This window comes from Phocoena phocoena, chromosome 15 (genome assembly GCF_963924675.1).
Source record: "Phocoena phocoena chromosome 15, mPhoPho1.1, whole genome shotgun sequence".
Taxonomy (NCBI): domain Eukaryota; kingdom Metazoa; phylum Chordata; class Mammalia; order Artiodactyla; family Phocoenidae; genus Phocoena; species Phocoena phocoena.
The window spans coordinates 64,368,275-64,391,926 of NC_089233.1; the positions used below are offsets into that span (position 1 = coordinate 64,368,275).

General features: G+C 47.0%; 2 protein-coding genes across 3 annotated transcripts in view; one reads left to right on the top strand and one right to left on the bottom strand.

The window, feature by feature from the left end:
- Positions 1–371: 371 nt before the first annotated feature.
- On the top strand, positions 372–4,656 carry SPAG4 (sperm associated antigen 4). Its single transcript, XM_065893457.1, has 12 exons — positions 372–681; positions 1,192–1,293; positions 1,636–1,702; positions 1,887–1,948; positions 2,200–2,243; positions 2,577–2,602; positions 2,705–2,813; positions 3,079–3,154; positions 3,282–3,397; positions 3,725–3,892; positions 4,330–4,419; positions 4,507–4,656. Exons 1-12 carry the CDS (start codon positions 372–374, stop codon positions 4,654–4,656), a joined length of 1,320 nt encoding a protein of 439 aa, XP_065749529.1.
- Positions 4,657–7,453: 2,797 nt separating this feature from the next.
- The window catches only part of CPNE1 (copine 1), a 37,051-nt gene continuing 20,852 nt past the window's right edge, over positions 7,454–23,652 (bottom strand). For both annotated transcript variants that reach the window (XM_065892618.1, XM_065892617.1), the window contains exons 2-16: positions 15,047–15,175; positions 14,769–14,948; positions 14,541–14,615; positions 14,371–14,442; positions 14,152–14,232; positions 13,893–13,982; positions 13,691–13,777; positions 13,473–13,559; positions 13,320–13,379; positions 13,107–13,240; positions 12,947–13,001; positions 12,653–12,704; positions 8,376–8,509; positions 7,996–8,232; positions 7,454–7,784 (exon numbers count right to left, since the gene is read on the bottom strand). In XM_065892618.1, the coding sequence (XP_065748690.1) occupies positions 7,644–7,784; positions 7,996–8,232; positions 8,376–8,509; positions 12,653–12,704; positions 12,947–13,001; positions 13,107–13,240; positions 13,320–13,379; positions 13,473–13,559; positions 13,691–13,777; positions 13,893–13,982; positions 14,152–14,232; positions 14,371–14,442; positions 14,541–14,615; positions 14,769–14,948; positions 15,047–15,175 (1,614 nt within the window). In that variant the 3' untranslated portion in view covers positions 7,454–7,643. The remainder of the gene's footprint in view (positions 7,785–7,995; positions 8,233–8,375; positions 8,510–12,652; positions 12,705–12,946; positions 13,002–13,106; positions 13,241–13,319; positions 13,380–13,472; positions 13,560–13,690; positions 13,778–13,892; positions 13,983–14,151; positions 14,233–14,370; positions 14,443–14,540; positions 14,616–14,768; positions 14,949–15,046; positions 15,176–23,652) is intronic.

Sequence of the window (23,652 nt, forward strand, 5' to 3'; positions counted from 1 at the left end):
AGCAGGAAGGGGGACAGAAATTCTTTTACGCAGAGTGTAGTTTTGGACGGGGTGTTCTGGGAAGTGCTGTGATGTCACTGCTTGCTTTAACTCTGGGAAAGAATAAGAGACACTGCCAAGGCTCCCCAGTGACGTCACGACTAGCTCTGTGACTCCACACCAGAGCGTTCGGCGGAGACCCTGGTCTCCTCTATGAGGTCAGCAGCCAGGCCCAGATATAGGCGAGAGGGTTGGGTCAGGCCGCCGGGCACGCTGGCTGCACGCAGAGTCCTTGGGGTACAGGCGGCGCGCACCTGCTGAGGGAGGGCCGAGGGCCTTGGCGGCTCAGGCGGTGATTTTGGCGTCCGTGAGGGGGGCAGCCCGGGGTCAGGATGCAGCGAAGCCCCCGCCCGGGCTCTGCCGCGTTCCCGCACAAGCACACGCCCAACTTCTACAGCGACAACAGCAACAGCTCTATGAGCGTCACCTCGGGGGACAGCTGCGGGCACCGGTCAGCTGGGCCGGAGCCCGGGGAGCCCGAGGGCAGAAGAGCCCGGGGCTCTAGCTGCGGTGAGCCCGCCATGAGCGCTGGAGTGCCCGGAAGAACCACAAGGGCTGAAAGCTCTCGGCTGAAGCCGGCGCCTCGGAGCCACAGTGGGCCGACCGCCTGTGGCGCGGCAACCGTGAGGGGCGGGGCCTCGGGTGCGGGCGGGGTCGAAACCGGGTGAGAGGAGGGAGTGGGTGGGGCCTAAGGGGTGGGGCTTGGCGCGGAAGCGGGATAAAACTATCTGGGCGCCTCCTAAGGGGCGGGACCTGTAGGGTGAAAAGAGGAGGTACTAGATAAGATGCCCCAAAGGGGGCCCTCGGTGTGGTGGACTGTCCTGGGGAGGGGCGGGGAAAGTCCTGTGATTGGGCACCACTGAGGAGGCGCGGCCTCGGTGTTAGCATGAGTTGGCTACCAGGGAAATGGGGCCGTATCAAGACCTAAGGCTGGGGGCGGGGCCACCGTTTGGGAGGTGGGACCACGGCTAGACTGAGCTTTCTGGGCGCGGGGGCGTCAGAGTGCTGCGAGAGACCCGGGATGCGGCTGCATTGGGACCAAAGCCTCTGAGGCTGCTCTGCTTCTGGGCTGGGGAACCCGCGGCCAGGTGCCGGGGAAACAGCGGGCCTGCGGTGCGCAAGGCCTCAATGGAGCCCCTTGGGCTCCCGCAGAACCGGCTGGCTCTCCCGGTGTCCCTGAGGAGCAGCTCGACCTCTCGACTCTGGATCTGAGGCAGGAGATACCTCCCCCGCGAGTGTCCAAGAGCTTCCTGAGTACGGGCCAGGCCAGCCCAGATCCCCTCTGACCCTCTGGCCCCCCTCTCCGAATTCCATTTCTCACCTCTGGGGCCCTGTTTTCAGTTCTGAGCCCCCAGCCCGTGTCTGATTCTCCAGCTCTTTCTCTGAGCCCGATCCATCTGCCCTGAGAATGAGAATCCAAATCATTCTCCTCACCCGCATCTAATTCTCCTAGCCCACACCGCTGTTCCTGAGTCCCTATCCCCGAGCCCCCTTCCTAAGCCCCTTCTGAACCTCGAACACCACGCTCTGTGAGCCCCTCACCTCTCCCCCTCCCTAAGCCTAGTCCCTTCTCTGAGCCCCCTCTCTTCTCCTCAGGCCCACTCTTCCAGGTGCTGAGAGTGTTGTTATCCCTGGTAGGAGGTGTGCTGGTCAGTGTGTACAGGTCAGAGGGAAGGAAAGGGGAGCCCCAGGGGCTGCTCCTTGAGGGGGTGGGGAGCAGGGCCAGACCCCGCTGCGGCTTGAGCCGATTCACACCTGTGTTCACAGGAGCTGGGTCTAGGACACTGGGGTGGGGTCCGTGGGGTTCGCTAGGGTATCGGGGCCTCAGCCTCCCTCCGGTTCTTTAGGGAGGTCTGTTCCATCCGCTTCCTGCTCACGGCTGTGTCACTGCTGAGCCTCTTTCTGGCAGGTGAGAGGGCGGTGAATTCCCTAGGCCCTAGCCCTGGCTGCTTTGGAGGCAAACGTGGTACATTTTCTCCTGTACCCTTCAGCCCACTCAGTCTCTTCAGAGGCTCACAGATCCTCACAGTCCCCTTCAGAGCCTTCTAGTCCCCCCCTCAGACTCAGCCCCTTCAAGCCTCTTCTCTCCCCACTGTCCCCTTTATGCCAGGGAAACCCTCTCCCTTCTCTTCCCCTGAGACCAGCCCCCTCTTTCTCCAGCACTCTGGTGGGGACTCCGGTACCTGGCCCCTCCTTTGGAGAATGTGAGTCGGGGAGACTGTCCCGGGGTGGGTGGTTGGCAGGCTGTGAACCTGCAGGTTGTGTGGAGTCCCCTGGGCCGCTGGGAGCAGGGCAGTGCTGGAAGCTATAACCCTAAGGAAAGGCTGGATATAAACAGGAGATTTCTGAAGGATTGTGCCCAGAGGTGCTTGAGGGTCTGTCTCTGAGAGGTCCTGGAAGGGCAGGGCAGGGGGGCAGGGGTTGGCAGTCCTCAGAAGCAAGGCCCTTTGAGTCTGGCCTCCCACACTGAGGTGGGAACGGAGGTGGGTGGGAGCTCAGCAGCACGGTATTTTGTCCCTCCCTCCTCCCTCCAACAGGAACCTAAGGAGATACTGACTCTAAGGTGAGAGAGGGCACCTGGGGTGGGGAGTTGGGGGCCTCAAAGGTGCTGAAGTGTCCAGGGGGACAGGGAGCCAACTGCACCGTGCCAACCTTCTGTCTGCAGCGAATACCACGAGCGTGTGCGCTCCCAGGGGCAGCAGCTGCAGCAGCTCCGGGCTGAGCTGGTTAAACTCCACAAGGAGGTGTCCAGCGTTCGCGCAGCCAACAGCGAGGTGAGCCCCGCAGACTCATCCTGTTCTCAGAACCAGGTCCAGGAGCTCGAGCCCCAGGAGCCTGGCCCCGTGGCTCTGCCCATTGCACAGTCCCGGCGCACCTTGCAGCTCCGCTCCCTGGGTCCTGAGCCTTAAGGCCCTGCCTAGAGCCCCGCCTTTGGAATTTCTCCCGGGGCCCACAAAGTCTATCCCCGGAGAACTCTGACCCACTATAAAAGCTACCCGCAAGCCCCGCCCCTCCAGGCCCCGCCCTCTCTCTTTTCAGAGAGTGGCCAAACTCGTATTCCAGAGGCTGAGTGAGGACTTTGTGCGGAAACCCGACTATGCGCTGAGCTCTGTGGGTAAGACTCGGAGACACAGACAGAACTATGCACATGACTGGCTCCAGGAGACCAACCTCAAACAGACCCTGCCCCAGCTGTCAGTCAGGCCTAGGAGCCCCTGAGTGTTTGCTTCTCCCGGCTCCAGGAGCCTCCATCGACCTAGAGAAGACGTCCCCCGACTATGAGGATGCGAACACTGCCTACTTCTGGAATCGCTTCAGCTTCTGGAACTATGCGCGACCGCCCATGGTTATCCTGGAGGTGGGCCTGGAACCTAGATCGCTGAACGGGGCGGGACTCTGGGAAAAGGACCCCCGCAGCTCCCCTGGGGTGGGACCTGACTGAACTGAGGGCGTGGCGCCAGGCGGGCCCCTGCTGGGCAGAAGTCCTGGAGGCAGGGCCTGGCTTGTTTGGGGTGAGGCTTTGGGTGAGGCCGAGGACAACGTGATACTGGAGAGACCTGGCCCTGCTAAGTACTGGGGCCCTGGGTGGACACCGGGCTGGGGTTGGAGGACTGGGCGGGGCCCATGATGGGGTCAACCTGTCCTGTGGTTCTGATGGACTGTGTGTCTGTCTGCCCGCCTGCAGCCAGATGTGTTCCCTGGGAATTGCTGGGCTTTTGAGGGCGACCAGGGCCAGGTGGTGATCCAGTTGCCGGGTCGTGTGCAGCTGAGCGACGTCACTCTGCAGCATCCACCGCCCAGCGTGGCACACACCCGGGGAGCCAAGAGCGCCCCGCGTGACTTCGCAGTCTATGTAAGTGGGGCTGAGGCCAAGGAGGTGGGGGATTTTTGCCTAAAGAGCACAAGGCAGTCATGAAAACTGAGACTACTGAGTCTTTGCTCGCTCATCCATAAAATGGAGATACTACCACTTGCCTCTCAAGGCTGCTGCAGGTTATAATTATAACCATATTCAAATATTAGTTATGGTTTATTGAGTGCTTACTCTGTGCAGAGTACTTTACATGGATTATATATCCTTGCATCCACACAACAACCTATGAAGTGCAAGTGGTCGAACTAAAATTTGCAACTTGATTTCTTTGAGCCCACATTCCACACTATACTATCCTAACACCAAAAAATAAATGAGAGTATGCATACAGATACTGAACAGAATTGGTGCTAAACAGTTACTCTCCCTCCTCCACCTGTGCCTCACTGTTCCTCCACTCATTCTTCACTTACTAGGGCCTCCAGGTTGATGATGAGACTGAAGTTTTCTTGGGGAAATTCACCTTCGATGTGGAGAAATCTGAGATTCAGACTTTCCACCTAGAGGTATGTTTGTCTCACAGTGAAGGAATATTGGGGAGGAAGGCAGTCCTTGGGAGACCAGGCCTTGGCATGATCCATTTGTCTCCCCAGAATGACCCCCCAGCTGCCTTTCCCAAGGTGAAGATCCAGATTCTAAGCAACTGGGGCCACCCCCATTTCACATGCTTGTATCGAGTCCGAGCCCACGGCATTCAAACCTCAGAGGGGGCAGGGGACAGTGCCACAGGGGGGGCCCATTAAACATGCTGATTGTTGGAGTAGAGTGGAGGTCTATGCTGAAAGAAGCTGGATCAGTGCTGGGAGGGCTACTGCAGGAAGAGGGGTGTGTGGCGCTCTAGTTGCCTTTGGTATATAAACATGGTTGGGGCGTCTACCAAAACACCCTCTTTGAGGGCGCAGCAGTAGATGACGTTTATGGAGTGTTTACCATGTGCACCAGACAGTACTCTGGACGTTACATGCCTTACCCTAACTAATCTTCACAGCCACAGAGGCAGAAGCCACTCAGGTCAGGAAAGTTGCTCAAGGTCACACAGCTAATGAGCTTAAACACAGCAGGACCCCAAGCCTACCGCCCTCTTGCAGAGCTGCCAGTCAGCATGAAGCCATGCTTGTGCACCTCAATTCTCACCCCAACTCTTGCTAGGTGCAGGTGGAGGAGGAACTACCCCTTCAGGTAAAAACTAGGGAGACTTGAGAACCTCTAGGAAGCATCTGAGTCAGAGTTGATGCAGGCCTGGTCGCCTTTACTCAGGTTGTCTTTACTGGGACCTGAGTGCACGACTATGCTAGGCACAGTACAGGTGGTCTAGTATTTACCAGTCCCTGCCCTCAAGGAGCCTCATAGGGGAGAGACGATGCTCCAGAAAATGGGAGAATCCATTGATCCAACAACTCTTCACTCTAAGGGTCAAAAGTAGAATGGGAGGGAAAAAGAGGGAGGAGATGAACATTAAAGGGTTAATGAGTTCTACCCAGGCCAAGAGGAGAAAAGGAAAACAAGTGTGAACAAAGAAACACGCAACATCTTGACCATTAGGATCCTTTGTAGTGTGTTCATGTTTTGGAAGAATATATAGACTATTAACAGTGGTTACACCTCTAGAAAGTGGAATGCATGAGTATGTGGGGGGAGTGGAACATGCATCCATCTGTTTAAATTTTGGGGTTATTACTCTTAAAGCCTAAGGTTTTCTAACTAATGAACTAATACAGCTTTTCTAGAGGGCAACTTCATAGTAAGTACCAAAAGCCTTAAATTTTTTTTGCGGTACGCAGGCCTCTCACTGTTGTGGCCTCTCCCGTTGCGGAGCACAGGCTCCGGACGTGCAGGCTCAGCAGCCATGGTTCACGGGCCTAGCCGCTCCGCGGCATGTGGGATCTGGGATCTTCCCAGACCGGGGCACGAACCTGTGTCCCCTGCATCGGCAGGCGGACTCTCAACCACTGCGCCACCAGGGAAGCCCCAAGCCTTAAATTTTTTTATACTTTTTAATCACTGCAATTCCACTTCTAAGCATGGATCCAAAGGATACCTAGGTATAATCTAAGTTAATACTTTAAGGATGTCCATCCTACTGTTGTTCATGAAGGAAAAAACTGGAAATAGTATCTAAGAAGACAAAGTACACTACAAAACTAATATGGAGACAATAGAAATGGTAATATAAGGGAATGTTTAATGTCATGAAAAGTAAATAATGATATATGAATAATTTCTTAAAAAGCAAGCTAGGTTGGTATACATAAAAATTTTTAATTTCCATATCCGAAGAGTTACATAGACCAAAAGATACTATAACTGAAAAGACAATAGCCTTGGAGGAAATATTTTCAACATGTATTAATAACTGAATGTAACAGAATAAGGGCTATAAGGACAACAACAACAATCTATAAAAAGGCTGTTCAGAAGAAATACAATCGACAAATAAACATATAAAATGATACCTAGCCTTCATAAATAAATTCAAACTAAAAATGAGATTTTTTTTGCCTGTCAGATTAACAAAATGGGTAAAAAATTGTTATGAAAGGCAATTTATAATATCTATTAAAATGTTAAATATTCCTATCTTTTGAGCATTTTCACTTGTAGGAATAAATCCTTCAGAAACATTCCTGTAAATGCACAGATAAATGTAGAAGGATATTCCTTACAGCACTGTTTGTTATAACAGAAGAAAACTAGAAGGGACCCAAATCTTGATAAATTAGGGATTGGCTAAATAAGCTATAGTACACTCATACACAAGCATTAGAAAAAATGAGGTCAGCAGTAAGTTCTAATGGATAAAATACCCAAAATACAATAAAAACAAAGTGCAAACAGTATAATATCTATTTGGGGAAAAATCTGTCAGCCTAGAAAATATACCCTGCTCCATAATCTATTTTATACAATATTTATATTTGAAATAATTTTGTACTAACTAGCACACATTTTAAAAACATTTAAAGCATACTAAAATAGTATGTATGGTATGATCCCAATTTTGTAAAACAAAAAAACCTGTATCACTAAAAATATGCATAAAGTACTAAAAAATATGCACCAAATATTTTATTGGGACATAGGAGTTTGGGTGATATTTATTTTTTCCTAAAATGAATATACACATTTATTTTCTAGTAAGAAAAAAAATTAGCTATTAAAAAATTTAGGCTTATAGCCTATTTTTAGGACTAGAACCACCACTGCTCCATCCCTCCAGGAAGTCTAGCATAGCTCCTGCTCCATCTTAAAACTCAGCCCTCCCCTAGCACTTTCCACCTTGTCTGTGTTCACAGCTCAGCTCTGCTCTGAGGCAGGGCAGGCTAGGTGTTTGGCTTACATTCAGTCTTTGCATTTTCAAAAACAGAGTCAGTGTCTCTAGATATGTGACCAGGAATACCCAATTTCTTTGAGTGGGGCTATTATATCAGATGAATCCTTCACTCAACAATCCCTAAGGTCAACAAATAAGCTCAGAGAGGAGAAGTAAACGTGGCTAGTAGCAGATTCCCACCCAGACACACAGAGTGGTAGAAAAGTGTGGTCTTCATTGATCTTTATTGAATGAGAGGCTCCAGGGACAAGCAGGTGACATCAAGAGTGGCTATAGCAAGTATAAAAGTAAGCATAAAAGTATAAAACATAAAGTGCTAGCACTAGGGAATGTGTTCAGGGTTGGGGGACCTTAGGAACACAGGACTGAGGACTGGCCAGTCTACCCCTCCAAGGGAATCTAGGCCTGAGGGACCTGTGCAGGGCCCTTGGCTGCAGGTGGAAGTGCTTTGAGTGGGGCCCAACCTTGGGCCTTGAAGTAGGAGACCAGTTGCGTGGGTACTTCTGCAAGTACAGTCTGCGCCAGTGCCTCTCGAGGGGCCTGCCAAGGAGAAGAGGGGCAAGTTCAGTGATGACCCATGACAGCTTCCCCAGGTCTACATTTCATATCCCAGAAAGGATACAAAATCCAACACCCAACCCTGCCCCAGGCTCAGATGAAAGGGTAAGTATCCCCACTCACATCAGGGAGAGGTGGAAGACTAAACTCCACCTCTCGGTGGACAGACTCCACCAAGCTTGTCCCTACTCACATTCTGGAAGCGGCGGTAGGGCACAAACTGCACTATGTCACGAGCAGCTGCCTCCCCGGAGCGTGTACGCAGGGGTCCACCATCAGCATCCAGCTGCTCCATGGCCTCGAAGTCAGCACCACCCACACCCACGATGATCACTGACATGGGCAAGAAGGAGGCACGAACCACAGCCTCACGTGTGGCCTCCACATCTGTCACAGCACCATCGGTCAGCAGCAACAGCACGAAGTATTGCTAAGGGCAAGTTCATTCATATACTGAGGCAGACCCTCTAAACATTCCAGCCACATATTCCCACACTGACAAGAAGCCTCCTGTTACAAGGGAGGCCCTGACCAAGTCCCCTCTCCCCACCCACTACCTCCCACGACCCTCACCGAGGCCGTCCTCTGATGTGCAGCCTGGGCTGCAAACCTAGCCACATGGTTGATGATGGGTGCAAAGTTGGTAGGGCCATAGAGCCGAACTTGGGGCAGGGCCTGGCGGTAAGCATCCACAATGCCCTGGATGCCTAGAAAAGAAAGGCAAAGAATAATATAAAATACTGGGCCTGTCAGGGTTCAGCTAGTCCTGACATCACTCTATACTGGCCAAGGAGATTTAGGAACCTGGGTGCATTTCATTCAATCATCCCTGTAACCCACAGTTCTTAACCCTCTCCTACAGATGAGAAAATTAAGGCCAAAGAGAGGAAAGGCACATGCCCTAAATCACAGCTTGAATTAAAACCCAGATTAGGGGGAATCCCCTGAACAAATCTAGGAGTGCTGAGAGCATCAGATTATAACCCACTTAATAAAATAATGAATTATAACCCATTTAATAACATAAGAATCCACAGAGATATTAAATAATGGGAGAGAAGAAAACGTTCTTCCTTAATAAATGTAGAAGGAGAAATTATAGAATCATTTGACAATCAGAGATAATTGATTCAGGCAAGGATCATCAATGGATTCTAAAACTAGAGGGTAAAAACTGATGAGTGATTGGATATTTATACAGCCTCAAAGTATCCTCCCAAAGGATACTTATTAATTATTAATTAAAAGGAAAAAAAAAACAGACTCACACACGTATGGTCAATTACCTTTGATAAAGGAGGCAAGAATATAAAATGGAGAAAAGATAGTCTCTTCAGTAAGTGCTGTTGGGAAAGCTGGACGGCCACGTGCAAACCAGTGAAGTTAGAACACTCCCTCACACCATACACAAAAATAAACTCAAAATGGCTTAACGACTTAAATATAAGACAGGACACCATAAAACTCCTAAAAGAGAACATAGGCAAAACATTCTCTGACATAAATTGTACCAATGTTTTCTTAAGTCGGTCTCCCAAGGAAATAGAAATAAAAGCAAAAATAAACAAATGGGACCTAATCAAACTTACAAGCTTCTGTACAGCAAAAGAAACCGTAAACAAAATGAAAAGACAACCTACAGACTGCGAGAAAATATTTGGAAATGATACGACCGACAAGGGATTAATATCTAAGATATACAAACAGCTCACACAACTCAGTAACAAAAAAAACAACCCAATCGAAAAATGGGCCAAAGACCTAAACAGACACTTCTTTAAAGAAGACATACAGGGACTTCTCTGGTGGCACAGTGGTTAAGAATCCGCCTACCAGGCTTCCCTGGTGGCGCAGTGGTTGAGAGTACGCCTGCCGACGCAGGGGACATGGGTTCGTATCCCGGTCCGGGAAGATCCCACATGCCACGGAGCGGCTGGGCCTGTGAGCTGTGGCCGCTGAGCCTGCGCGTCTGAAGCCTGTGCTCCGCAACGGCAGAGGCCACAACAGTGAGAGGCCCACGTACCGCAAAAAAAAAAAAAAAGAATCCGCCTACTTATGCAGGGGACACGGTTCGAGCCCTGGTCTGGGAAGATCCCACATGCCGTGAAGCAACTAAGCCCATGCACCACAACTACTGAGCCTGTGCTCTAGAGCCCACGAGCCACAACTAATGAAGCCTGCACGCCTAGAGCCCGTGCTCCACAACAATAGAAGCCACCGCAATGAGAAGGCTGTGCACCACAACGAAGAGTAGCTCCTGCTTGCCACAACTAGAGAAAGCCCACATGCAGCAATGAAGACCCAATGCAGCCAAAAATAGATACATTTATTAAAAAGAAAAAAAAAGACATACAGATGGCCAATAGGCACATGAAAAGATGCTCAACATTGCTAATTATCAGAGAAATGCATGGAATTCCCTGGTGGTCCAGTGGTTAGGACTCTGTGCTTCTACTGCAGGAGGCATGGGTTTGATCCCTGGTTGGGGAACTAAGATCCCGCATGCCACGCGGCACGGCCAAAAAATAAAAATAAATAAATTGATTAAAAATTAGAATTAAAAAAAAGACGTGACACATACACACAGTGGAATACTACTCAGCCATAAAAAGGAGTGAAATATTGCCATTTGCATCAACGTGGATGGACCTAGAGCTTATCACACTAAGTCAGTCAGAAAGAGAAAGACTAATAACACTCATATGTGGAATCTAAAATATGATACAGGGACTTCCCTGGTGGTACAGTGGTTAAGACTGAGCTCCCAATGCACGGGGCCCGGGTTCAATCCCTGGTCAGGGAACTAGATCCCACATGCATGCCGCAACTATGAGTTCGCATGCCACAACTAAGGAGCCTGGTGGCCTCAATTAAGGAGCCCACGAGCTGCAACTAAGGAGCCCGCCTGCCACAACTAAGACCCAGCGCAACCAAATAAATAAATAAAAAGTGAAATATTTTAAAACATGATACAAATGAACTTGTGTACAAAACAGAAACAGACTCACAGACATAGAAAACAAATTTATGGTCAACAAAGGGGAAAGGGAATAGGGGAGGGATCAATTAGGAGTTTGGGATTAGCCAATACAAATTACTATACATAAAATAGATAAACAACAAGGTCCTGCTGTGTAACACAGGGAACTATATTCAATATCCTGTAATAAGCCATAATGGAAAAGAATATGAGAAAGATATATATGTGTGTGTGTATATAAACTGTATATATATATATATATATATATATATATATATATAAACTGAATCACTTTGCTGTACACTGGAAACTAACACAACATTGTAAATCAACTATACTTCATAAAAAGAATTTTTTTAAATTACATATAAAGAAAAAAACAGCAGTGGTTGAGAGTCCGCCTGCAGATGCAAGGGATACGGGTTCGTGCCCCGGTCCGGGAAGATCCCACATGCCGCGAGCCGCGAAGCGGCTGTGCCCGTGAGCCATGGCCGCTGAGCCTGCGCGTCCGGAGCCTGTTGCTCCGCAACGGGAGAAGCCACAACAGTGAGAGGCCCGCGTACCGCAAAAAAAAAAAAGAAAATAACAGTACTTGTATAGTAGAGAAACCTGGTAGACTCTACCTTAACCAAGTGATCGAAGTTAATATGACTTGTAAGAGGATAAATCAACATCATGTGCCTCCTGAATACACAGCATGGCTTCTGTGGTATTCCCGCCAAAAATGCATAATTTGAATCTAATTATGAGGAAATATCAGGTAAACCCAAACTGAAGGACATTCTACAAACGATCTGGCCTTTAACCTTAAAAAATGTCAATATCATGAAAGACATGAAGAACTCTGGAAGACAACTGAATGAAATGTGTGATCCAAGATTTTCTTTTGCTATAAAAGAGGACAACTGGAAAATTTTGAATAAATTTTATAGATTGAGTAACAGTATTGTATTGATGTTAATTTCCTGATTTTGAGAATTGCACTGTGGTTATTTAAGAGAATGTCTTTGATTTTAGGGAACACTGAAGTATTCAGGGATAAAGGGCCATGCAGATGATGATGAGTGCAAAGTTGATGGGGCCATGGAGGCAAACTTGGGGCAGGGATTATTCACCACAGTTCTCAAACATTTCTGGGAAAAAAATGTATATATATAGAGAGAGAGAGGAGGAAGAGAGAAAATCTGAGTGAGAGAATGACACAGCAAATGTGGTAAAATGTCCATGTCTGAGGAATCTGGATGAAGGTAAATAACAGCCCCTGTGACTCAGGCCCTGACCCTGGATCCCCAGTGACCTGAATCCCTGTAACTATTCTCGCAACTTTTCTCTAAGTCTGAACCCATGTCAAAAATAAAAACCCAGGTCAGATCAGGTCAGGTCAAGTTTTCCACTTCAGCTTGTTGCTCTTGTGTGGGTTCTAGGGAAACACTGGGTTTGGCCCTCTCTAGACAAAAGAGTGTGGGGCAAAAAGTACCCTGAAGAGAGCTGCAGGGAGGCACCAAGGCTTCCACTGATGCCCTGTGAACTTCTAGGCAAAGATAATAATGATAAAATAACAGCTCTCATAGTTTAGAGAACACTTAGTATGTGCCAGGCTTACTGCTTCAAACTTTATATGCATCTTCTTAAATACTCAATATCCTATAATATTTAGTCTTATTATGAAGCCAAAGCACACAAAAGCTAAGCAACTGGCCCCAAGTCATATGATTAGCAAGTGGCAGGATAAAGATTTGACTCCAGAGGCCTAGCTCTAAAATCCACTCCTCTGGCCAATGGAGTCAGGTGTCTATCTCCCCACCCCCATTCTCCCTTGCCTCTCTAGATATGGACAGATATACCTTACGCTGGAGGATCGGGGACTTACCTGCACAGTAGGGGTTGTTAGGGTTGAAGTTCAAGGCAAATTCATGGGAGACCTGAGGGCAAGAAAAAAAATGAGGTTCTTTCCCCATGACCACTTTTGTGCTAAGAAAAAGGGCATTATGGTATGTACCAAGCAACATACAGGAGGTATTTAGTCCTGAGCATTTGTTATATACATGCCTGTAAGGATACATCTCTGCAACTCTGGGATGCCAAGCAGCAAGTTTACTACATCCCCCAAAATCAGGACCCTGAAACTAAAAACAGGAGTAGGGGAGGGGAAAAAAACACTCACCTGCCAGTCAGGGGGTACCTGGGCCCCAAATCCAAATGCTGGGAACAGCTTGTCCCTGTGGGAAGACAGTGAATGGGGGAAGAAGCAGTGAGAGGACCATAAGCCCAGAGGCTAAAGCATCTGCAGGAAGTGGGGACGGGCAAGAGACAAAGTTACTTACGAATCATAGTCCTGAACCACACTGCCCACACTCCACAGTGCTGTCAGGTACTCATTGACCCCTGTTGGGCTCAGGTAGTGCAGGGAATCAGGTGAGGAAGGGTCTCCATTGGAGCCCGTGAAGTCCACACCCACCTGGGAGGAGGAGAGGAGGGGAGCTGAAGGCCACCTTGCGCCCTGGATCTGTGCTCCTGCCCCTGATGAAGCAACTTACAGTGAAGTTGATTTGACAGCCTCCCATCACATAGTCCAAGAATGAATATTCTGTTTCTACCTGTAGATGAAACCACGGTCATAGCTGGAGTGAAGGGGTTGGGGTCACGGAGCTTAGAAGTCAGAGACTGGGTCACATGGGCTATTGTCTCACCTGACAAATCTTGACACAGATAGTTCCAGAGTTCTTGTAGCTTTTCTTTTTCTGCTGTTTCTCAAGGTGGATGCATTCAAACTCAGCCTGGTAAGGAAAGAAAAATTAGAGTAGGAAACTTCTAGAGCATTAGCTAGGATTGGAGCTGCCCTGCCCTCCCTCTCTTCCTGGAGCTGCAGCCCCTAGGCCCACCTCAATACCCCTGAGCCAGCACTCACTGGGACTGCTTGCAGCTGGGCCAAGCTGGTGTGGAAGGTACCAATGAGGTCATGTGAGCCATCACTGTCATAATCGGAGCATCGCACCTAGGAGGGAAGGTGTGTGTATATATAAAGACCAGGAGGCAGGTGGCAGGTGAGAATAAATCCCTCCCCAGGCTCTCTGCCCCTGCTCAGTCCACTCAGGAGGCAAGCTCCTCACCTGGATGGGTGTGCTGGGGTCTCCCCCACAGAAGTGTTGAAGGGGAACAGAGAAGCGCTTCCAAGTAGGGTTCAGGTTGTTCTTGATGACCTGAAGGTGGAGGGCAAGGCCTCTAGTGAGCTCTGCGTTGGCATGTGGGGAGCTGCCATTCTTCTTACCCATATACAGACTCTTTAGCCCTGTGCTCCAAACCCTGGTAATCACAAGCCCCAGGAGATTCTCTCCTACCCCATCATACCCAATCCCAGGGGTCTCACACCTCAGATCTGTATGCCAGGTGCCATTTCCCATCACCCTGATGGAAAAACTCCAAGAACGGATCCGATTTTCCCAGGAAGTCCTGTCAATATCACAGAGACCGCAGTTTAGACTCAGGCATCTGACAACCACTATGAAAGACCTTCTCACCCTTCCCCTTCCAACACACCATCCCTGTACGCTTAATTCTTGAACTCCCAAGGCCTCCTTCCACACACACCTTCTTATCTAGGTTTCTGGCCTCCACCTCCATGGTCACTACACGACTATCCTTTAGCTCCTGAGCTGAGACCTAGGTAGGGGAAGAAGCAGGAGACTGTACCATCTCATGAATTCCTCATGGATATAAGTACACAACCACCCACAAACCCCAGCAGAGTTCCTCCTTACCGTGATGGTCCCTCGCCCAGCAGGTTTTCCAGGCTTCAGCATCAAGGGTAGAGTTAGTATCCGACTGGACACAATCTGGGGCAGAGCAGGGGTGGGTGGGGTACCAAGGTCTCAGACAAGGCTAGGTCCTGTTTGACCCCAACCTCCAAGTTCCAAGCAGTCTGGTTTATCTGACAGCGCTCTTACTTAACCTGTGTCTGAAGGATTCTAATCCCTGGCTGTGCATACCTGTCCTAGGGAACACTCAGCCCCTCCTAGGAAGTCATCATCCCCCAGCTCAGGTGTCTTGTTGTCTATGTCATAGATGCCAAATCGGAGCTTTTGGACTGTTTCAAAGTGGTACTCAAGCTTCAGAGTCTTGGAGAACTCAGGGCTCGAACAGTTCCGTATTCGCTCAGTCCGGCCAAGCTGTGGGCAGAAGCCAATAAGCATCACAGTCATGCACCTTCCAACCCAAAAGAGTCCTAGCCTCCCTCCACAACTTTATCCCCCATAGTCCTTCTTACCTCAGCCCATTTGCCCCCTCCCACATCCTGTAAAAGGACGCAGAGTGGGTCAGACTTGGAGCTGATGTCCTTGTCAATGAGGTGGTCACATGAAATGGACAGCTGAACCAAGGTCACGCAGTGGGCCATCTGGGGGGAAAAAGACCTGAATCAAGCACCTTCCTCACCCCTCCCTGACTGTAGGTCCCAACTTGTAAAGTCAGCTGGCTTCAACCAGGCAGGGCTGAGCCTGTGTCTACCCCCATGACACCCAAGGAAGAGAAGCCCCTATAGCTTCCATATTCCTCCAATCCCCCTGGGTAAGCTCAATGGGATGGGAGATGGTGGTTACAACCAACCCTGGTCCAAGAATATGACAGGAAGATGCAGAAAAAGTGTACTGGCCTCCAACAACAACTTTGACCCCAAACTAGTCCTCAGCCCAAAACTGGTCCCAATCCTAATAACATTCCCCAGACCCAGACTCCAACCCTGATCTTCTCACAGACCAATGAATCTCACTCTGATGCCTTTACTGGCTCCAGACCAGACCCTAATCCAAGTTCCAAGCCCAATACTGCCCCCAATACAGCCATGATCTAGATTCTGCTCCCCAAAGTCTCTTCCTCCAATGATTTCCCACTAACCCTGGGGCTCTACACCTTGAGGCAGAGTTATGATCCCCCACATGGATTCTCCTAGCCTATGATCAGCTGTTCAGGTCCAACTCCTCACTATTTTTTTTTTTGCGGTATGCAGGCCTCTCACTGTTGTGGCCTCTCCCGTTGCAGAGCACAGGCTCCGGAGGCGCAGGCTCAGCGGCCATGGCTCACGGGCGCAGCCGCTCCGCAGCATGTGGGATCTTCCCGGACCGGGGCACGAACCCGTGTCCCCTGCATCAGCAGGCAGACTCAACCACTGCGCCACCAGGGAAGCCCCAACTCCTCACTATTTGCACTACCTAGTCCAAGCCATCATCATCTCTCACCAGGCTTACTGCATTACCCTCTTTTAACAGGTCTCCCTTATCCTATGCCATCCTCACCTCTACTCCCTCATCCTCACACCAACAGGCTACTCTCAATACAGCAACCAGGGTGATCCTGTTAAAACATAGGTCATGTCATACCTCTACCCAAACCCAATAATGATTTCCCATTGCTTAGAAAAAATCCAAACTCTGCATTGGCCTACAAGGTTTTGAAAGATCTAGATCTCTCTAACTTGATCTCCTAACACCTTCTTGCTCACTCCATTCTGGCAACACAGGTCTGCTTGTCATTCCTCAAATATGCTTGTTTCTACCTCAATGCCTAGAATTTTCTTCCCTCATATAACCCACACGGCTTGCTGTTCCCTCACATTCTCTCTAGGTCTCTATTCAAAATCATCTTCTTGGGCTTCCCTGGTGGCACAGTGGTTAAGAACCTGCCTGCCAATGCAGGGGACACGGGTTCGAGCCCTGGTCTGGGAATATCCCACGTACCGTGTAGCAACTAAACCCGTGCGCCACAACTACTGGGCCTGCGACCCTAGAGCCCGCGAGCCACAACTACTGAAGCCTGTGCTCCTAGAGCCTGTGCCCTGAAACAAGAGAAGCCACTGCAGTGAGAAGCCCCCGCACCGCAACAAAGAGCAGCCCCCGCTCGTCGCAACTAGAGAGAAAGCCCGTGTGCAGCAACGAAGACCCAACGCAGCCCAAAATAAATTAAAAAAAAAAACAAATCTCCAGTTTGAAGGAAAAGTTTCTCCTTTTCTGGCCACTCTAAAATTTCAACCCTACTACCACTGATACATCACATACCCATTTCCTGTTTTTTCTATTTAGCATTTATCACTGTCTAATATACTATATATATTTATGTAATTTGTCTTCCCCACTAGAATGTAACCTCCATGAGGGAAGGAATATCTGTCTGTTCTATTCACTGCTCTGTCTCAAGCACCTAATAAATATTTGCTGCAGGAAATCCAAAAGGCCATCTCCAGCCTCTGCTCCCAGCTTAGCCATCTCCAAACTGACTGGCAATCAAACAGCACCAAGGTTCTCCATCCATTCCTTTTGCTAGAAACACTACCTTCTTGCATGGATCACCATGACTCCCATATAAACCCCGCCTCCTAAGTCACCATAACAGTTATCCTTAGACTCCTCACTAACCCTATGTTCCCCCGACCGATACGCCTGCGACCATCTGTACCAAGAGTGCAGACGAGGTCAGATCTCTCACCCAGCTTCACTCAGCATTCCAGGTTTCCCAGCACTATACCCCAGGACGCCTCCAGCCTCAACCTCCCCTAAACTGACCCGCAGTCAATCCCTCTCCCAACCCTGCCCAGTTAGTGCTATTCCCATCTTAGTGCCTCATGGTCTCTGTCTTGAATGCTGTTATCAACCAAAATTGGAATGATTCTTAGAGTTCAACTTGCTTCACATACTGTCCCCTCCATAGCACCTCAGTCTCTGCTTGAATGCACCCAATGATGGAAAACCCACCACTCTTATAATCCAATCATCAGAAAGTCCTGCTCCATAAAGTCCTACCCAAACTAACCCAAGTCTGTTGAATTCTCACTTGTACGCATTATTCCTATTTCTTCCCATCTAAAATTCCACAAGAAAGCCTTATTCCGTCTCCCTCTGAGAACCATCTGATACCGGAAGCAGTGAACTGCAAGCTAAAATCTGGAGAAATAGCCCCAGTTCTTTTGAATATTGCCACTAGAATGTGGCTTTTAGACTTCTGACCAGCCTGATCACTGCTTTGGAGGTTCCCCAAGGACAGATCCAGAGCACAATACATACTCCTGAGGGAACAGAACCACAACTTCCCCCGTCATAATCCGACTCCATGCTTCTCACCTCACACATTCTCTCAGGCAGTGTTTGCATAGTACAGAGACAAATAAAGAAGAATGATCATTTCACCATTGCTCAGAACAGTAAAAAACCTGAGACCACTTAAAGGTCTATCAATAGGTGGTGACTAAGTAAATTACGGTACTTAGTCAATGGAATGACAAGTAGCGGGTAAATAAACAATTAAGGCAGAAGTATACTGGTATCATATGAAAAAATAAAGTTGCAAAAAAATGGTAAGAAGACTATAACCCCATTTTAAACTTCAATTGTATGTGTATATACAATAGATTTAAATACATATACAAAATAAATACACACAAAAAATGGAAGACACACCAAATAAATGCAACTTTTAGGTACACCTCAGAAGAATGGAATAAAGGTGAGAATTTTACACACTCTTATACACTTCTGTATTGTTTCAATATTTTATACTGTTTGTTTTGTATTTTTTAAAGGGACTCATTAGCTTTTTGCCCTAATCCACACCTCATGTCCTCATGACAATTCATTCTAACCCCAAAGCCTCTATACCTTCACTTCAACAACTTCTACCTAACTTCAGGCCCCATTGTTTCTTGCCTCCCCCTTGGTTTTTCATCCATACCAGTGCCTTACCTAGTCATCCCTGACGCCAGCTTCCGGAAAATCTCTAACTAGAAGCCCTGTATAGTAGCCGCTCATGGCCCTTAGTTTCAAAGCCTAACTCCCTAGCATGGCCACCTTGTGGCACAACTCCAGAGGGCCTATACAGAACTAAGTAATTGTCTAATACGATGACCCTGCACCTGTAATTCAACCTTCAAAGCCCTTCTTAGACTGTTCTACCTCCTGCCGTTCCACCATCCACCCAACTAGTCATCCAAAGCTATTTCTCGTTTCTCAAACACACAGACACAACACACGCTGATACCTCTGACTTTTCTGCCTAGCAAATGCCTTGTCATCCATGGTTATGCTGTGACATTATTCTTATATGAAGTTTTGCCCACCTTCCCCAGGTTGGATTTCTCTCTCCTCTGGATGACTGCAGTGGTTTCTTCACCAGTTTTTCTGTATGTGTGTGTTTGCACATGCACGTGCACGGACACACACATACACACTCACAGCGTTTATTAGCCAAACAGAAACCAGCTCATGCCGCTTCTCTGCTTAAAACTCTGGAATGGCTTCCCAAAACACTCAAAATAAAATCCAAAGTTCTTACCATGGTCTACAAAGCCCTGCAAGACCTGACCATCACCTAACTAATCATCTAGTCATGCAAGTACGTTCCAGCCAGGTTTCATTTCTTTTTTTTTTTTTTTTCAGGTTTCATTTCTGATCCACATACACTCAACATCAATCTCATTCCCCATCTCAGGGGCTCTGCACTGTCTTCCCCCACATACACTCCAGAAAACAAATAAGCTGTATTAGAGTAGGAACTATGTCTGGTTCGCCTACCTCTATATGTACAATACCTACAACAGTACCTATCCTATAGTAGGTACTCAGTAAATATTTAGTGACTTAACGGTGAAACCACTACATCAGAATTTTTACTTTTGTCTGTCTACCCTCATAATCTTGGCTCCTTGGAACTGGGGCTAGGTATTATTTCTGTATCCCTAATACTAATGCTTAGTTGGTACTCATAACCATTTACTGAATAAATGGTAAATGTGCTTCTGCTCAACTCAAACCTTCATGCCTTTTCCATTTGAACTAATGTCCAGCAGTAATGCAGAAGTTGTACTCTTCTACAATGCAGGACTCCTAGAATTCAACGTTAAATGATAGTCAATTTAAAAATGGGCAAAAAAATTGATCTGATACTTCATAAAGGAAAACATGAATTGGAAATAATCAAAGGAAGTGATCAATAGCACTAGTTATCAACGAAATACAAATTAAAACCACAATGAGATACTACTACATACCCATCACAATGGCTAAAAGTAAAAAACCGACAACACCAAATGTTAGCAAGGATGTGGAATTCTCATACGTTGTTAGTGAAGGCACTAAATGTACCATTTTGACGGTCTGGCAGCTTATTAGAAAACCAAACGTATATCTAGCCCAAGAGCAATTACACTCTAGATTTTTATCCAAAATAAATAAAAACATTATGTTCACAAAAAGATTTGTACATGAATGTTCATGGCAGCTTTATTCATAATAGCCAAAAATCTGAAACAGCCCAGTTGTCCATCAATATGAGAATGGATAAACAAACCATAATGTTTGTATATGTAATAGAAAACTACTCAGCAAAAGAACTATTAATATCTGCAACATGGATGAACCTGAAGCATAAAATGCATAGTTACACTTTATAAAGTTTTATGACAGGCAAAACTAATCTATGGTGAAAAAATTCAGAATAGTGGTTGTTCTTCCCCTGTCCCCCAGGGGAGGGGGAGGTATTAACTGCGAAGAGGCAGAAGAGAACTCTAGGGAGAATGTGAAAGTCCTTTACCTAGGTAGGAATGTGAGTCATAGGTGAATTTGTCATTTTCATCCAATGGTACACTTAAGGTATATACATCCTACTGCATGTAAATTTTATCAACCCCTACCCCAAACCCATAAACAAATATTCAGCTCAGGATAAGGCATACGGAAATATTTATGGGTGAAGTGTGCTGATGCTCACAACTTCTACGAAATGCACCAAAAATTAAAATGGTGTGCTGAATGGATAGATGTGGTAAAACAAATATAGGAAAATATAAACTGTAGAATCTAAATGGTGGATACATGGGAATTCACTGTATCATTTTTTCAACTTTTCCTATGTTGAAAGTTTTCATAATAAAATGTTGGGGAAAAATTTAAATGGAGGGCTACAGGTTTATCCCTGATAAAGTCTTTGTTGTGGGCCTTCCCTGGTGGTCCAGTGGTTAAGACTCCGAGCTTCCACTGCAGGGGGCACGGGTTTTGATCCCTGATCCCACATACCGCGCAGCACAGCCAAAAAAAAAAAAAAAAGTTGTGAACTATGAGAGCATTAGCAGTAATTAACTGTGGTGGTAAGATTACAGGCAACAACTGGAACTGCTGCCCTTCCCCTCACTCCATAACTTCTGAAAGATCCCAGAAAGAGATGCTTTTGGTGCGGGCCAAATACATGCAGAGGGTCAGGAGCTTCCTCCTGTGCTAAGCCTCTATTTCTAATAGACTATTCTTTTCTAGTCTGTTACCATTTCTACCACTTTCTCCACAGCTGGTCCTATTCTATCTTTTTTCAGTTTCTTCTCTGCCCAGACTAAAACCCCAACCAGAATGCTGTGGGCCCACATATGCCCCAGGAGCACACGGGACTAGATTTCATTCTGAGAGGTCAGAGCTTCCTGGATAACTACAGTTTTGTTTTTTCACAAATCTGATTTCTACTTTCTCATTGGAATTAGTGACTCTTATAAGCAAATCTTTATAATGTGCAGTTTTCTATTCTTTGAGTCATATTCCCTTTAAATCATCTAATGCATGAGATTATTAGTATCTCCTAAATCCTATTTATCTCCTTTAAAATTTACCTCCAAACCTACCTCTGTTTGGAAATCTTCCGTAATTAAAACTAGTTCATGTCACTCTTCTGTCCCCTATCCCTTTAACAGGTACATACTTTACACCAGCCTCATTTACCTTTCATCTAGTCTCATTAATCTCATGGGATTGTCAGCATCCTTTATAGGACTGAAGCTTTACAGAAGTTTATTAAATATTACATTTAAGTGACTCAATAAAAGGAGTCTCAGAAATTTTTTTCATTTATTTTTGTAAGAGACATCTGGCTAATACTCGCCAGGTCTTTGTGCACTCTCTTCTGAATCAGCGTGTCTTGCCTGGATGTCTGTAATAGTCTCCTTCTGGTCTCCCCATTTCCACTCTCAGTCCCTTCCGATCTCTTTTCTATGTTGAAGTCAGAGATCTTCCCTGATTCCAAACCAACAAAACCCAGCTTCTCATAAACCTATCAAAATGTGTAACTTACTTGCTTATTATCTGTTTCCCCTACCAGATTATATAAATTCAATAGGGGATGGACCAGATCTGTCTTATTCCCATTCCAGTGACTCATACATAGCAGGTGCTTTATAAATAACTGCTGAACTAATGCTAAAAGAAAGGAGTGATAATCCAAGGATTCTCAGAAATAACCCAAATCTAGCCCTGGCCTGCTGCAGAAGCCATCAAGGGAGAAGTGAGCTTTCCAGGAATATTCAATACAAAAGGTTAGCTTGTTATCTCTGTTTGCACCCACAATCCACACCTTTTCATCTGGGAAAGTGCAAACGGAAACAACTGAGTATTCAGCACCAACATCTCCTGCTTTTGCTTTCTACCACTTGGAGTCTCATTCCCTTCACTCGCCCTTGTAGACTGCTTTCCTCTGCTTACCCCCATCGCCAGCCAACCTTAGTGCTTCCCAAGCCTCGTACCCTGGCAGGGCACTTTCTCCAGTATTCCTTAAAGAAGCTATACACACTCTCATTTTTATAACTTAAAATTCACAAAATGTCAGAAATTAAAAGGAACTGAGTGATCATCTTATCCAAGTTCCTCAATTCAAGACAGAGAGGGAAGAAGTGATTTGGTTATGGAGACATACATCGTTAAGTAAAATGAGGACCAGAACGCTTATTCTGACTCCCACCTAGTCTTAAGACTTTAGACTGTAGTTAACACCCTTCTCTACTGAAATAACCTCCCTTCTTATATTTAATAGCAATCTGATATAGTAGTGGGCAAGAGTATGAGTTCTGCAGTGAAGTAACCAGGCTCCAAGTACTGGCTTTACTCCTTTCTAGCCACAATGAGATACTATTACACACCCACTAGAATGATGTCCTATCTCTGTAATTTGGGCAAAATTTTTACTCAGGTGTAAAGTAAGGGATATTATCTATTTCTGAAGATTGACATAAACATTGTATGCAAGATGCTTAGTACAGAGTCTGATACTATTATCACCAGTAACTGTTAGCTATTATTATCCTTCAAGCCTAGCTCTCATATGCTCCCCTTTTCATGATCTTTCCAGCACTCAACAACTTCTCATTCTGGACTGCTATACTCAAGCCACACCACAATTGTACCGTCAATGTTTCTAGCTCCTGTCAATGAAATAACAAGCTTCTTTAGAAAAGACGCTGCTTCAGCATCTCCTATGTCACACAGAACAGACCTGAGCACAGAATGGGAATTCAAAACACCTGAGGGAGGCTTGCAGCAGCGTGCCAGAGCAGGCTTGTACAGTTTGCGAGAGAATTGTAAAGGAATTTTGTAAGCAGGTGGCCTCGTTAAGTTTTAAACCACAGAAATTGGGCAAATGCTAAAAATCAGGGCTTCCCTTTGCCCAGCTAGCCAGTTGACTAGCACGTGACTGTTGATAGGGAATCTCACTGCCAATAGGCAGTAACTCACCCTTCATTTTCTTTGGCTTCCCCTCTCCTGCCTCGGGAGATTCAATCTTGGCTCTTACAAATCCAAGAACAGATCTTTCCTCCTGGATCTAGTTGGATCCAATTCAATGCCAACTGAGCTGAAACTCTTCAGTTGTTCATGTTCAGGAGTTACACTGCCTTCCTCCATTCCCAAAAGCCTAACAAGGAAGGCAAGGCACCAGACTTCAACCCCATTTCCAGGCTGTGAGGAGGAACAGAGCACCCATCTGTATGGCACTCATTCACAAACCAAAGCCACGCCCTCACTCCTGTTGCCTACCTTGGCACACTGGAGCAGCTGAGATGCTGGATCAAATCGTGAAAACCCA